Source organism: Bos mutus, chromosome 4 (genome assembly GCF_027580195.1).
Source record: "Bos mutus isolate GX-2022 chromosome 4, NWIPB_WYAK_1.1, whole genome shotgun sequence".
Taxonomy (NCBI): Eukaryota; Metazoa; Chordata; class Mammalia; order Artiodactyla; family Bovidae; genus Bos; species Bos mutus.
Window position 1 is genome coordinate 8,467,476 of NC_091620.1, and position 15,014 is coordinate 8,482,489.

The following is a 15,014-nucleotide window of genomic DNA, read 5'->3' on the forward strand; positions in this document are numbered from 1 at the left end:
AACTGTGGGGCTGGGATCCGACGAGCCACCTTAACCATGACTTCTTTAACTTCCCTGTGCCCCGACTGGTCTACTGTTCAAAGGGTGAGAGCAAAAGCGGCACATCATCAAGGTACAAGATTAATGGACATAATTCATGTAAAGTGGTTGGAAGAGCGCCAAGCTTGGGTGGGTGCCCGGTGTAGGCTATGAGTACTAGTCTGATCTCCATGGTTGACGTTATTATCCTTTATTTTTATTATTATCCTCTCTCGTGACTGAGACTAGTGGCCTGGGTTGACGGGACTGCAGGGTCCGTGTGAGGGAGCAATGCAGACAGAGGGATGTTAGTGGCCTCTTGTCGCCCCGATCGCCCCACCGTACCCCGATGCTGGCCCTGCCTGTTGGAATGGGAGCTCACTGTGCTCTGAGAACCTCAGGGGATCAGTTGTTTCTGCAGACAGTAAGAGTAGAGCTGTTGGAGGGGTGTGTGTGTGTGTGTGTGTGTTGGGTAGGGGGACATATAACTCACATTCCCCTCATATGTTTAACCCCAAAGCTCTCAGAAGCCGTTTGCAAAACTGTGGACTTTGCAGCCAGGATGAGGACAGCACTCAGAGGGGACCGAGTGTGAACTTTGTCGATTGAAAACCTGGGTGTTAAACTGCCTACTGCACGTTGCTTGCCCACAGCTTCACCAAGTATCAGGTTCCTTGCCTAATGCTGGCAGGACCTGGATGTTTCTGAGGCTCCTTCTAGCTGTTAAGTTCTAGGAGCTGTGACTCCATTCCTGCCACATTTGACTCACTGTGAGGTGCTCGACTCACTCCTTTCGCTCTCTGACTTTGTTCCTCTTTCATTCAACCGCCTTAGTCTTGAAAGCAGCCAGAGGAGCAGGGACAAAGGGAGACCGAGAGCTCCTTGCCAGGCTGAAAGGACTGGTGACAGGTGTCTGTCTTCCCAGGGGAGGAGACAGGTCTCTGGGGTCCAGAATCCAGACCACAGAGCCAGGAGTCAGTGGACCGAGTGGATGCACCCGGGCTCCACACAGCCCACCGCGAGCAGAGCTTGGCGGGCCATGCTCACAAACATACCCACCTGGCAGGAAGATACTCTAAAAAGATGTACAGGGAGCCTCTGTACCCCTTATTCCTCATCCTCCCTATTCCACCCATCCTTCAGAGCAGTTCTGCCTGTTTTAATTGAGACTTACTCAGGAGATCTCACTCACATTGTGTCCAACTCTTTGCAGCCCCATGGACTCCTCTGTCCATGGGATTCTCCAGGCAAAAATACTGGAGTGGGTTGCCATGCCATCCTCCAGGGGAACTTCCCAACCCAGGGATCTAAACCACATCTTCTATGTCTCCTGCATTGCAGATGGATTCTTTACCTGCTGACCCATCGGGAAAGCCCAGGATCAAACAAAACTTTTCAGGAAAACAGGCCTTACCTTAGCTTCCTGGAATGCACTCTGATATTTTCTTATCCCATTTCATTTTAAAAAACACTGGGCCCAGCCCATGAAACTGACTTAATGGTCTGCTGAGAGGTTGTGACCTTGGTTTGGAAAGTGCTGTTTGAGAGGCAGTGACTCCACAGGGCTGCAAAGTAAGCAAAGACCCTGATTTTTGGAGGGACAGACTACCTGACATATTCAGAGACAGAATAGCCCTAGGGCTAAACTGAAGACTGACAAGGACTTTCCAGAGGCCTGGGCCACTTTGGAGAAGGACTTCTGTATCATTCCGGTGACTAACTCTCAGCACAGACCTCAGCTGGCCCATTTAAAAAACATGGTACACTCCTCCTGCCAGGAGACTCCATGCATGCATTGTCCACGTGGGTTGTGAAAGAAGCTGCATTTGGTAAGTCACACGCTCTCCAAGAACTTCTTAAAAATTTCAGGTACTAAACTACTCCAACGGAGGTTTTCCCTCACTTCTGAGACTTTCAGGAATGCAGAAACTCAGGCCCTTTCTAATTCACATGCAGGTCACACTTAATTCTCTTGGATGTTCAAGGACACCCACATGAGACAGAGGAAAAGGACTGTTCCTCTGGCCGCTTGGATTCACAGCAGCTGTTTCCTTCTTGCCAAGGAGCAAAGTATCTAGGCATACCTGATTTTTTTTTCTCATATTACAAACTTTATAAAGCTTTCAGAAAGGACAAGTGTTCACCTAATCCAACTCCTATTTTCAGGTGAGAAGAGCATGACCCAGGGAAGCTGGTGACTTGCTTAGAAACACACGGATTACTGGAGTCAGGGGCTAGAATTCAGGTGATGTGTCCCCCTGCCCCCAGCACCCCACACCACTCTCCACAAACGGGAGTAAGAAAGACCGAATTTCCGATTCTCCTGCGTTTACCCTCTGATGTATTAGCAGAGGAGGCTGAGGCTGTCTCAAGAGAATCGAAAAGGAGTAGGTGATGACTTTGAGGGGAAAACTCAGCCTTCTAGGCCTCATTTCCTCCTTTTCTAAAGAGAAGGAAAGCAAGCCCACGTGGGATATCTGCTTCTATGAGGACAAATCACGGCAGCATCTTCGTGTTTCGTGTGAAGTTGGAAGGGGCAGGGGCTCTAGGCATACCTACACTAATTGTCCTAGGTTTATGGATCTAGAGAGACAGATATTGACACTCTCATTTGTCCCGAGTGGTCCCTGCCTGCAAGACCTCCCAGTGATCAGCAGGGGCTCATTATCTCAGCTGGCCTATCCCCCTGAGCCTGGCTGAGATGGCCTCACCCTTGCTGGGATACCCCACCCTCCAGGCCTGGGCTGTTCTCTGAACAGCAGGGCTGTGGTGGACTGAGGGGGAGCTTCACAGAAGCCAGAGAGCCACCCTGGTGATTTTCACAGGATGGGGCATCAGTCCCATTTTCTACTGTGAGACATGTGTTTAAGAGTCCATTGATCCAGCTCTCAGGTTTCCTTCAGGGATGGAGATGCTTTTTGGTGGCATGCACACATATACAGAGGCACCAAGGCACACGTACCATTCAGATCCTACATTCCAGTGTGCCTCTAGGGACCAATCAGCCTTTTAAAAAATTCCTGAGGCTATATCAATACATCTCTCCTGGTCTGGGGTGCAGGCATTAGTTTGTAGGGTTTGTCCTGGTCAGTTTAACTGAATGGGGTCAATTCTTCTGCTTTCCAGGGGCATGGATCCAGGGCTTTGTTGTATTTTCAAAAATACTCAAGAAAAGAGTTTATTCATATCACAGTCCCTGGCTGCCTCACAGCCACACTTAAATTTAGAACACTGAGATTTTTCACGTCGGAAATGAGGACTGTCTACCACATTAGCAAAGATTTAATAAAATTTCATAGCTTTCTAGTGGGAACATAAATTGGAACAATACTTTTAGAAAACAATTTAGTAATAGATCGCCAATCTTGAATGTGTTTATGCCCTCTGACCTAGAAACACCACTTCTGGGAATCTAGCCAAAGGAAATAGTGTGAAATACAGAGATTAAAAAGAAGAAAAGCAAAACTTTATGCACAATCATTTTTATATTAGCATTATTTATCATCTGAAAATGAGAAGTAACTTAAATATAAAACAGTAAGAGAGTGGATAAGTAAATTATGTTGCATGCACATGGTAGAATATTAAGCACATGTTTAAAATTATGTTTATGAAGAGTTTACAAGTGAGGAAATTACTTGAGTTACAAAGTTTCATATATATATATGCATGTGTGTATGTGTGTATATGATTTTCTTTCCAGACTATTCAGTGAATATATGTATAGTATATAAAATAACCTTAACTATGAAAAATAATTAACATAAAAATTGGAAGGAAATATTAACAATGGTGGTAGAACTCTGGGTATGCATTTCTTTTTATCTTTCTTTTATCCATTTCTGTATTTCTGGACTAAAACTAAAAATTTTTCATTTTTAATTCATTTTTTTAAAACTTTGAACAAGGAAGTATGTTATAGAGGGAAAAGACCAGTCACATCTCTGCCACCAACCACATCTGCAGGTGACCTCAAGGAAGTTATGTGACCTTTCTACCTCCCTCCCTCCACTATCCATCACCCCTCCCCTCAATCGCTAATGAGTGTGTAGGATCACATGATCTCTAAAATCCATTCTTCTCTAACATTCTGTGTCTCAAAATATCATCCCCCTGTGTTTGAGGATGGAATCTCAAAAAGGGGCCCGAGAGGCGTAACCAGCTTACGAGTAAAACACTATAATCATCCTAACAAGCAATGGACTTGGAAGGGTCTTCTAGAAGATGCAGCTGTTCTTTTACAGTCAGAGGAGAAACATGCTGACATGATGTCCTTGGGTTTGGACATCTGGAGCCAAACACCCAAAAGAACGGGTCTGCTGGCAGCTGTGCTGTGAAACCAGGAATGGCAGCTGGGGGAGGCGGGGTCTCGGCCCTGAGTCTCCATCCACCAGGCTGGCTATAGTGAATCTTTCAAGTCCAGGGCAGACGGCATGATGACCCACGCTGGGACAGCAGGACAGATCTCACATCCCATAGCCTCCTCAGCAGCTCCAGCCCCCAGCATCCACCCTTGACCAAACTCCGGGGATGCTCTTCTCTGTTTTGAGCATGGAAGCCCTTCCTCCCAATTTGTAGTCGTCATCTCAAGTCCTGAGTCCCATTTCCTCAGTGGTGTTATCTGGCAATGAAATGTTGATGTGGTGTTGATGTCTTCCCCTTTCTGGATAATCCCACTGCAGCTGGATGGTTCACAGGGGAGGAGAAATGAGGAGAATCCACATACTAAACTGGCTTCCTACCCTGGACAAGAGGATGAATGGATCTCTCAGGTCCCTTCCAATGTGGAATTCCACAACTGGATAATCTCATGAGATTGCATAGTCATCCTCGGGATTTGCAAGGGTTGGTCCCCGGAGCCCCCATGGGTACCAAAATCCAAAAGCAGGCTGTGTCATCTGCCCCATGCCCCTGTTCTCTTTGTAGGGCTCACATTTCCTCCTTACCAACTGGGTTGAAAGTCCTACCGAGTGAACAGACATTGAAGTATCACACAAGCATCACCAGCCGTCCTTCTGGGCTCTTCCAGCAGCTACTGAGCAGTCACTGTGTTTCCCACCTGGCATCTTGAGGAGGAAGAAGGAAGCAGAGATGCTTTTCCTGGCTCTAAGGGGAAGAGAAGGATGGAGATGCTGAGCAGATGGCCTTGGGTCACCTCATCTATCATACGGACAGCTGGGAACAGACCCAGCCTCGCCCTTTGCCCTCCATGGGAGAATCGTGGAATTATCACCCCCATTCCCATCAGCAGAGGAGAGCTCTGGCAGGATTGCATTCTGTTCGCTGTATGTGGGAGACTGGTTTATGAGATGGAGGCCAGAGAGATTGGCTTCAGGGAAGGAGGGGTCGAAGTGCTGCCTTTTGATCATGAAACCATTGTCATTCTGGCCTGCCCTCTCCTAGCACTCACCCCACCCCCAGGTTCTGCTGAGAAAGGCCACCATCATGTTATACTTTTACAGACTCTCCATCAGGAGATGTAGAAGATGTCAAGGACGTCTTTGGACTCTAGGTCTTGCCCTTTCTGTCTGTCAGTCCATCTGTCCATCCCCTCACTGCAGTCTACCATCCCTCCTGGGCAGGGACTCTACTGAAAGCTAAAACTTCAGACGTGAGCTCTAGGAGACAACAGCCCAGGAGGCAAGCCCCAGTCTTCCGTAGTGTGTTGTTGAAAAAGTTCTGGTGTCTTGGCCATCATCCCAATTATGTTTGCCCATGATATGATCTGGCTGTCATGGATTAAAGGAACTCAGGGCAGGGTGGGAGGTGGTGGTTAATGCAAAGAATTGTTTAGAAACAGACAGAATGAAAGGAACGAGCTTGTGCTCATATGTTTTCACTTGAATGTATTCAGATCTGGTAGAGAAAGTGGGTCGTTTAACGTCTCATTAATAATTGCTCCATTTTCTCCCCACAACTGCAGATGAAGGCTCCCCCACCCCTATCTCCTGGAGTGGTTGATGCTCCACACAGGTTCTATCTCCCTGTCTCTGTTAAGCAACTTGCACCAATCAGATTGCATGCTAGCACCTCTCATTCCTACTTGAGCCTCCGTTCTGAAATCCTTCATCAACAACTATTAACAGTTCTGACACGCAATTGACAAGACCAGTGAAAGACGTTTTGTAGGCTTGGCTCTTGCCACCAAGTCTATCTCAACTTGAAACTGCTTTCAGTTTACTGACACCAAAGAGCCCAGAAGGTAGGAATGGGCTGTTACTGCCATTGTAAATTCATGGTCGTTTTTTTGAAATTTGAGTCTTATCAATTCATCACAAGTCTTCAGCAAGGTCCTGCTTTCAAGTTTTGTTCCAATCTAAGCAAGAGCCACTTGGGCCCAGATGCACTGTTTATAGATACATCATGTTTGTAAGCATAGAGGAAGAGAGTAATGTTAGTGTCAGTCACTCAGTCATGTCCAACTTTTTGCAACCCCGTGGACTGTAGCCCGCCAGGCTCCTCTGTCCATGGAATGCTCCAGACAAGAATACCAGACTGGGTTGCCACTCCCTTTTCCAGGGGATCTTCCCAACACAAGGATTGAACCCTGGTCTTCTACATTGCAGGCAGATTCTTTACTGTCTGAGTAGCAGGGAAGCCCATAGACGAACCGAAGACACAAGCAAACGATGTGCCCATTAATGTGTGAGCAGAAAAGGACCAAGAAGTTCTGGCATCCAACCTGCTGCCCAGCACCCGTTTTTTAAAGTGCACTCCTCACCACTTCGACTTCTCATTTCCACATCCCAGACTTCCCAAGGCCGTTTTCTCTAGATCATATAGATCCTTATGCTTGGAGTAGGAGGGATTCCAAATTCTATCCACCACATCCTTGAGTGTCTTGACCACCCCAGGTAGATATTTTTGAGATGGTTTACCTCTCCAAACCCAACAAACACCCAACACCCCCCTTTATAGAGTTCTATCCTCAAGGAGCCTTTCCTAGGCCCTCAAAGGTGTTCAGCTTTATCCCCACCTAATAACCTCCATCACTTTATGGCAAATAGATGGGGAAAAAATGGAAACAGCAACAGATTTTATTTTCCTGGGCTCCAAAATCACTGCAGAGTGTGACTGCAGACATGAAATTAAAAGACACTTGGTCCTTGGAAGAAAAGCTATGACAAACCTAGACAGCATATTAAAAAGCAGAGACATCACTGTGCTGACAAAGGGCCACATAGCCAAGCTATGTGGTTTTTCCAGTAGTCATGTACAGCTGTGAGAGTTGAAGCATAAAGAAGACTGAGTGCTGAAGAATTGATGCTTTTGAGCTGTGGTGCTGGAGAAATCTCTTGAGAGTTCCTTGGCTAGCAAGGAGGTTAAATCAGTCAATCTTAAAGGAAATCAACTCTGAATATTTATTGAAAGGACTGATGCTAATGCTGAAGCTCTAGTACTTTGGGCTCCTAAGGCAAAAAGTCGACTCATTGGAAAAGATCCTGATGCTGGGAAGATTGAAGGCAAAAGGAGAAGGGGGCAACAGAGGATGAGATGGTTGGGTGGCATCACCGACTCAATGGACATGAGTTTGAGCAAACTCTGGGAGATAGTTAAGGACAGGGAAGGCTGGCATGCTATAGTCCATGGGTTGCAAAGAGTCTGACAAGACTGAGTGACTGAACAACAACAACAATGCCCTACAGAGCTGATCCTGCTGCTTAGAAACTCTCCCCTCTGCTTGCTCCTGGTGGCTCCTTGTCACCCAGCAGATCTCAGGGTAGACATTTCTACCTTCCATTCAGAGTAGAGGGCCTCCCCCCACACCTGGTTATCTTCTATTTCAACACCCTACTTGTTTCTTCCAAAGTCCTTATAACTACTTGTCAATATTTTATCTGTTTTTGTCCTTTCCCTGTTTATAATTTGACTCCCTTTGTTGAATGAACAAACGAATGAATTGGATGGATGGATGAAACTGCATGCCAGCACCATGCCAGGCATTCTTCCTACACAGGCGATGCAACATTCTACCAGACAGATGGCCTCATGGGGCTTCTCATCTTGCAGACAGAGGCCCTACGAGAAACTGAAATTGCGGGAGGCTTATGCAAAAATGAAGGAGCTCAGACAAAGGCAGGAGGAAGGGAACAGCATCTCGTCAGCCGAAAGCTAAATCCGGTGTAAATATCACAGAAAATCTATTAGTGCTACCGGCTTGGAGGGCAATTGCTCTTTAATATAATAAGATCTTCCTTGGAGGCGATTATGAGGCCCTGATAAGGATCAGGTGACATGTTGAGGTTTTGCAGATGGATTAATTTCTGTTTACATCTAGTTGCTTACGGCCTGGGGAGTTCTTGGTTTTCAGAAAGAAGGTGGGAGAGAGGGCCTCTGGAGAGAGCAGCCTGCACAGAATCCTTTAGGTGATATTCTAGGGGGCACAGGACTTCCCAGGTGGCTCAGCGCTCAAGAATCTGCCTGCCAGTGCCTGAGACATGGGTTTGATTCCTGGGACGATCCCCTGGAGAAGGAAATGGCAACCCACTCCAGTATTCTTACTGGAATAATTCCTCAGACAGAGGAGTCTGGTGGACTACAGTCCATGGGATCGAAAAGAGCTGGGCATGATTTAACAAGTAAACAGCAGCTAGGAAGCACATTGCCTGTTGAAGGTCATAGGGTGAGCCGGAAAGACAATCAGGGCCCCTAGGGAGGCCTCCACTCAGAAAATACAGGCCAAGATTTGGATGAGGCTCCACTCTCCTTCCCTCCCAAACCTCAGGGCTGCCACTGCTGAAGTGGAAGAACTCCCAGGAACAAAATGTAGGGTTTTAGAGACAAAGTGACCTGACCCATAAGAGAACTGCAGATTAAACAATGAGGGAGGGAAACAGAAAAGGGTGTTTTCCTCTTAGCTCATCTTAGTCGCTGTCTCAAACCTCCATACTCTTGTTAGTAAATACTCTTCTTCCCTGAGTTTCACATAGAGATAAACTGAGGCCTGGGAACGATCAAGGACAGACCCAACCACAATAAAACAGAGGCTGGCTCCTGACTCACTGTGCTCCGTGACACAGGGCACATACAGCAAACCCCCAGACGATAACTCTAAAGACTCTCTGGACAGAGGCAGCTTCACTTTCTCCCAGAGCAGTGAGCTTGCAAGCCTACTGGCTCAGGCTACACTTTCCATCTTGAGAGAATCAGAGCTCCTAGAGTGTGTGCCGAAACTTCCTCAGTGGCTCCGTGGGTAAAGAATCCGCCTACAATGCAGGATGAAGTGGACATGGGTTCGATCCCTGGGTCAGGAAGATCCCCTGGAGGAGGGAGTGGCAACCTATTCCAGTATTCTTGCCTGGAGAATCCCATGGAAAGAGGACCCCAGTGGGCTACAGTCCATGTGGTTGCAAAGAGGCAGACATGACCGAAGTGCCTAAGCACACACACCTAGAGCGTGTGCCAAAGTTCCCCAGGTATCGAGACCTGGTTGCCCCACCAGGACGTCTGTGAAACAGGAGCAGTGAGCCTGGGCAGGGTCCATGGACTGCTTTTCCCACCACATGGCAGCAGTTGGGGCCTATGTCAGCAATTATGAGGCCACCAAGAGGCAACCCTTCACCCATGCCTCTAAGTTCTAATTCGGACAGATTCACTCTCAGCATAAACTCACCCAATACCATGGAAAACATATATAAGCCACTCAGGGGTGGCTTACAAATGGACTTCCCACACATCTCTGGTTGCCTGGAACAATCCTCTTTTATGTGAGTGTTCGAGGCAAACTATTAATAATGCCCCCTTTTACTTTAAAACTCTTTCATTTGGACAAGAAATTCTAGAGTCTTCCTACTTGTGATGCACCTGGATACTCAAATGTGTGAAATCCTCATAGCGATGATGCTATTTTAAAGTATGGTGGTGGTTTTAGTCGTTTAGTCGTGTCCAACTCTTGCGACCCCATGGACTGTAGCCTGCCAGGCTCCTCTGTCCATGGGATTCTCCAGGCAAGAGTACTGGAGTGGGTTGCCATTTCCTTCTCCAGGGGATCTTCCCTACTCAGGAATCAAACCCGGGTCTCCTGCAGGCAGATGATTTACTGACAACTATGAGGGAAGCCTATTTTAAAGTATATCCACCCACAACCATTAAAATGCCTTACTCTGACCCCCATGTCCTCCATCCACTACTCCCCACACATCATGCAACCATTAATCTACAATGGTTGCATTACACATACACATCGATATTAGGCACACAATACACCAGCCACCAGCTGGCATACTCTTATACTCCTAGTCCCTACCCGAGTCTCCCAACCACAGCAGATGAACTTCCTCCCTTCCACTGCTGGGGCCCAAACACAACCACACATATCTCATAACCGGGGGGAGCACCAGGAAAAACGAGCCCACTCGGACATCCATCCCAGCCAACTAAGCCTTCAGGGATTTGAAACCAAAGGGCCCTGGCTGCTATAATGGCTACAACCTTGTAAGGACATGAGTCCAAGTTCATTAAGAAGCTCTGTGCAGATGAACCCTGTTGCCGCTGTGATTAATAATCATAATAGACAGTCAGCTGGAGGGCTTCCCAGCTGCGCCTCCCGGGGGCCCAGTTCTCGGATCCCCTCTCTATCCACCAGTGAGTAATGGTTTGGTTTATTGGAGACTCTCTTTCCATTTTTTATGGCTTCAATTAAGTGATGGGGAGAATCTATCATGTAACCTTCTTGCTGCACTGCTAAAGACTTCCGGAGGGGAAAATATTTATCAAACCCCCAAACCATCAGAGGAGAGGCTGCGGTAAACCTAATAGGAAGCCAGGGTAGCAAGGAGGTGACCGAGGTGGTAGGAAAAGAAGAAGAAAATATCCACATGGAGGTTTCCTGCCTGGACAAGAGCCACATTGACTGTAAGATATCTGCTTGATTCACCAACATTGGGCTGCTTTTCTCTCCTCACCTCAAATCCCATGCCCCCAGGCAACCTTCCATCAAATATCCAAGTCACGTGGACTCCTGGAGCCCAACAGGTTCAAGGTGGCAACAAGGACAGAGATCCTGATGAGAGGTGGTCCTCATAGTGAGGGGCACAGGATATTCATCTGATGGGCAGTCCCTGGCCTTATAATATCCACAGAAATGTGGCACCCACTTGAAAACTGCCCACACTCCTCATGAAACTCACAATCCCTGGGTTGATAAGACTGCCAAAGAACCCATTTCCTGGTTGTAGCTACAAATTCCTCCCAACACCAAAGACAACAAACCCTCTCCCAGACCAATTCATTAGAATCGCCACTGCCTATCCTTGGCCAGGAGTTGGCCCTTACCCTCTCCCTGACCTCTGCCCAGGCAGCCCTGTGGGTAAGCGGAGCCGGCTCTTTTTCTGCCCTTTAAATTATTCACGCCCCAATCTTGGTCACTGGCATTAATCTTTCATTTGCTATTTAGACACCTGATTCCTGGGGCAGGATTGAGAGATGTCATTTGGGAGATCAGGTTGGCCAGAGGGGAGGTCTGAAGGGGGTCGGGGACCTGCTGAGCAACAAGGACCTGCCTGGAATTAATGGGGTCAGCTCCCTGTTCCCCATGGCTCAGAGGAGCAGGAGCAAGAGACAGGAGACACAGATGTGTCTGAAGGAATGAAATCGCAGGTCCATCCAATCCATAAGACCTGAGCATTTGTGCACATGTATGTGTGTGTGAAGATGGGGTGACCGTCACTCAGCTCTCACCCCTCACTGCTATTCACGCAAGCATGGGTGCTTCTTCACATACTACAGAAAGGGGAAAGTGTCTCAGAATGTAGAACAAACTTGACTGCAATCTGAGCCCAATATTAGAGAGGGAGTGTAGTCCTACTGATGATATCAGGACAAAGAAGGGGTTTGTGTCTCTGCAAACGACTGTTGTCAGATGCCATTTTGCCTGCTCTCCTCACACACCTCCTCAGGGTGGGCCCTGTAGCTGGTGTGTATCTGCCCTTGGGCAGAGGACTGGGGTATCTGGGCACCTATACAGGAGAGCTGGTAACTGGGCGGAGACTGAGGATCAAATAAAAAGGATACCTATGTGAACCCCAGGAGACAGTATGGTCTTCATATGTTAACTGGTAATAACTAAAGGTTACATTGTCTTAGTCCCCAGTCAGTTCAGTTCAGTTGCTCAGTCGTGTCTGACTTTGCGACTCCATGAATTGCAGCACACCAGGCCTCCCTGTCCATCACCAACTCCCGGAGTTCACCCAAACCCATGTCCATTGAGTCAGTGATGCCATCCAGCCACCTCATCCTCTGTCCTCCCCTTCTCCTCCTGCCCCCAATCCCTCCCAGCATCAGAGTCTTTTCCAATGAGTCAACTCTTCGCATGAGGTGGCCAAAGTACTGGAGTTTCAGCTTTAGCATCAGTTCTTCCAATGAACACCCAGGACTGATCTCCTTTAGGATGGACTGGTTGGACTTCCTCGCAGTCCAAGGGACTCTCAAGAGTCTTCTCCAACACCACAGTTCAAAAGCATCAATTCTTTGGCACTCAGCTTTCTTCACAAGAGTTCACTCTAATAGAAGAGAAATGATGAAATATATCTCCTCTCCTCCTGCTCCCCCTCTTCTTTCTCTCTTCCCTCTCCTCTTCCCCTCCTTCTTCTTCCCCAGTCTCATCTAACAATTGGGGCTTCCCCAGTGGCCCAGCGGTAAAGAATCCACCTGCGATGCAGAAGACTCAGGAGACCCAGGTTCTATCCCTTGGTGGGGACAATCCCTTGGAGGAGGGCCTGGCAACCCACTCCAGTATTCTTGCCTGGAGAATCTCCATGGACATAGGAGCCTGGTGGGCTACAGTCCGTTAGCATCACAAAGAGTCGGACATGACTAAAGTGACTAAGCACTCACCCATGCTCACCTACCAATTACAAAGTGCCAGGCACTAAGCTAAATGTTGTATGTTCATTAGCTCAGTTTATACCTACAACAATCCTAGCAGGTGGGATGATCAGTACTCTCACTTTACAGGTGAGGAAACTGACGCTTGGAAAAGTTAATTGCCCAAGGTCTCATGGCTAATGAGTGGTTATGCAGAATTCAAGCGAAGGACATGTGAATAAAGATAATAAGTTCTCAACCTATCTATTTAAGAAGAATAAATAGATAAACACAATAGACTAAAGAGCATTGGGACAAGAGGTTAGAGTTGTGCTGTACAATAAGGCAGTTACTAGATTCATATGTTAGGTTAAAATTAAATAGAATTTAAGGTCCAGTTTCTCAGCCAAACCGGCCACATTTCAAGTGCTCAGTTGTCAATGGGGCTGGTGGCTACCAGGATGACCAGTGCAAAAATGACTACTGCCATCATCACCGGAAGATCTACTGGACAATAGCAGGTGAGAAGATAATTTAAGATGTTGGCAAAATGGAATGCTTTTCAGAAAGAAAACATCTGGAGGAAGGATTACATTGACTTGTGAGCTGGTTAGATCTAGAAAGGACAAGAAAACAGGAAAGAAGAGGGTGGAGGCAGTGAGCGACAGATCAGTCGATGTCACTCAATATTGCAGAAGGAGGGGACCTTGAGGACTCACGCGTCCAACCCCTTCCCATTACAAAGGAGGCCAGTGACCACTGGAGAAGCCGCTGCCCTGGGGGCACACAGTCGATTAAGCCCAGGGCTCTCCCCATCCCACCCAGCCTGTCATCCCAGGTCCTTTCCATTGTCCCCATTCCTGATCCCTCTTAAGATGTGTACTCAAGAGGTGATTCTCATCACAACTTCACACTATTCTGACTCCTATCGGGTAAGTTTTGCTTGGGAGCAATAAACCGCCTTCATCCCGCTAGTTGCCTCTTCCCTTCTTGTAATGAAGCAAGGCTGCTCAAGAATGAAAAGGTAGGCCTTTAAAAAAGGGAAGCCACTGGAAAGATAAATGGCACACCTGGGGCTTGGGAAGCTGTGAAGTAGGGCTGTTTTCTACTCTGTCCCTAGGGCATGGCTTAGGGCACGTTATGGGACGTCAATAGACACTTCTCAAGTAAACCAGTGGATGGTGGAGTGGGGTCAATGGGTGGGTGGTTGGTTGGATGCATGGATGAATGGATGGATGGGTGGGTGGATGGATGGGTAGATGAATGGATGGATGGATGGAGAGAAGACACCTGTATAAAAGTTCTTTAAGCACTTCATGGGCTGGGACCACAACCCCCCAACTCTTACCCCCCATTGCTATTGACACAGCATGGGTGCTTCTTCACATACTACAGAAAGGGGAAAGTGTCTCGGAATGTAGAACAAACTCGACTGCAATCTGAGCCCACTATTAGAGGGTGAGTGTAGTCCTACTGATGATATCAGGACAAAGAAGGGGTTTGTGTCTCTGCAAAGGAATGTTGTTGGATGCTATTTTGCCTGCTTTAGAAATCCACAGACTCTAAGCCAAGTGTGTGACCACTCTACAGGGACTCCTGCTTCCCTTTCAGCCTCAAAGATCATTACCCATCTCGCTGCGAGGGCAACCCATCCTCCTAACACGTCACTGACCAAACAGGGCTGTCGGGGAGCCTCTGATAGCCAGAAATGAAATGGCAGAAGGGGTGCCTCATTGAGGGCTCCTGGGCCCCATTTTCTCCATGACTTAGACAGCCAGGTTTGCTGCCTCCTCACAAGGCCCAGGCTAGGGATGCGGGCTGCTTCCTTTGTTTCTCTCTCTTTCTGGACTCACGTTCCGTGGTGTTCCCTCCAACTACACATTCAGCCGTTTAAATGATTAAACTGTTTTGAGGAAAAATGAGAAATCTCAGGATATAGACTCTGCCTGGTAGATAAGGAATGAGATAATGCTTTAGCTCACAAATTCCTTGAGGGCAGAGATTTTATTTCTGTATCTTTTAAATCTGAATTTCCGACATGCAGAAAAATGCTTGGCAAATAATAAACCACCAATATAAAGGGTGAATAAATAAATGAGAGAGAGGGAGAGAGACTGAGAGAGACCCCATCAGCACTATCCCTGGTACTTCAGCTGGTACCCAGTCAGTTCTTGTTCCATCCCCAGGAAGGC

At 47.5% G+C, this 15,014-nt stretch overlaps 1 protein-coding gene across 2 annotated transcripts in view; it reads right to left on the reverse strand.

Moving 5' to 3' along the window:
* PLXNA4 (plexin A4) overlaps positions 1-15,014 on the reverse strand; it is a 480,825-nt gene that overhangs the window by 295,614 nt on the left and 170,197 nt on the right. The window contains exon 4 of one of the 2 annotated variants that reach the window (XM_070369026.1): positions 2,898-5,124. The exons of the other annotated variant lie outside the window; for it this stretch is intronic. Within the exon in view, the coding sequence (XP_070225127.1) occupies positions 5,062-5,124 (63 nt within the window). The 3' untranslated portion in view covers positions 2,898-5,061. Of the gene's footprint in view, positions 1-2,897; positions 5,125-15,014 lie in introns of those variants that run through there. 2 annotated transcript variants of the gene reach the window in all.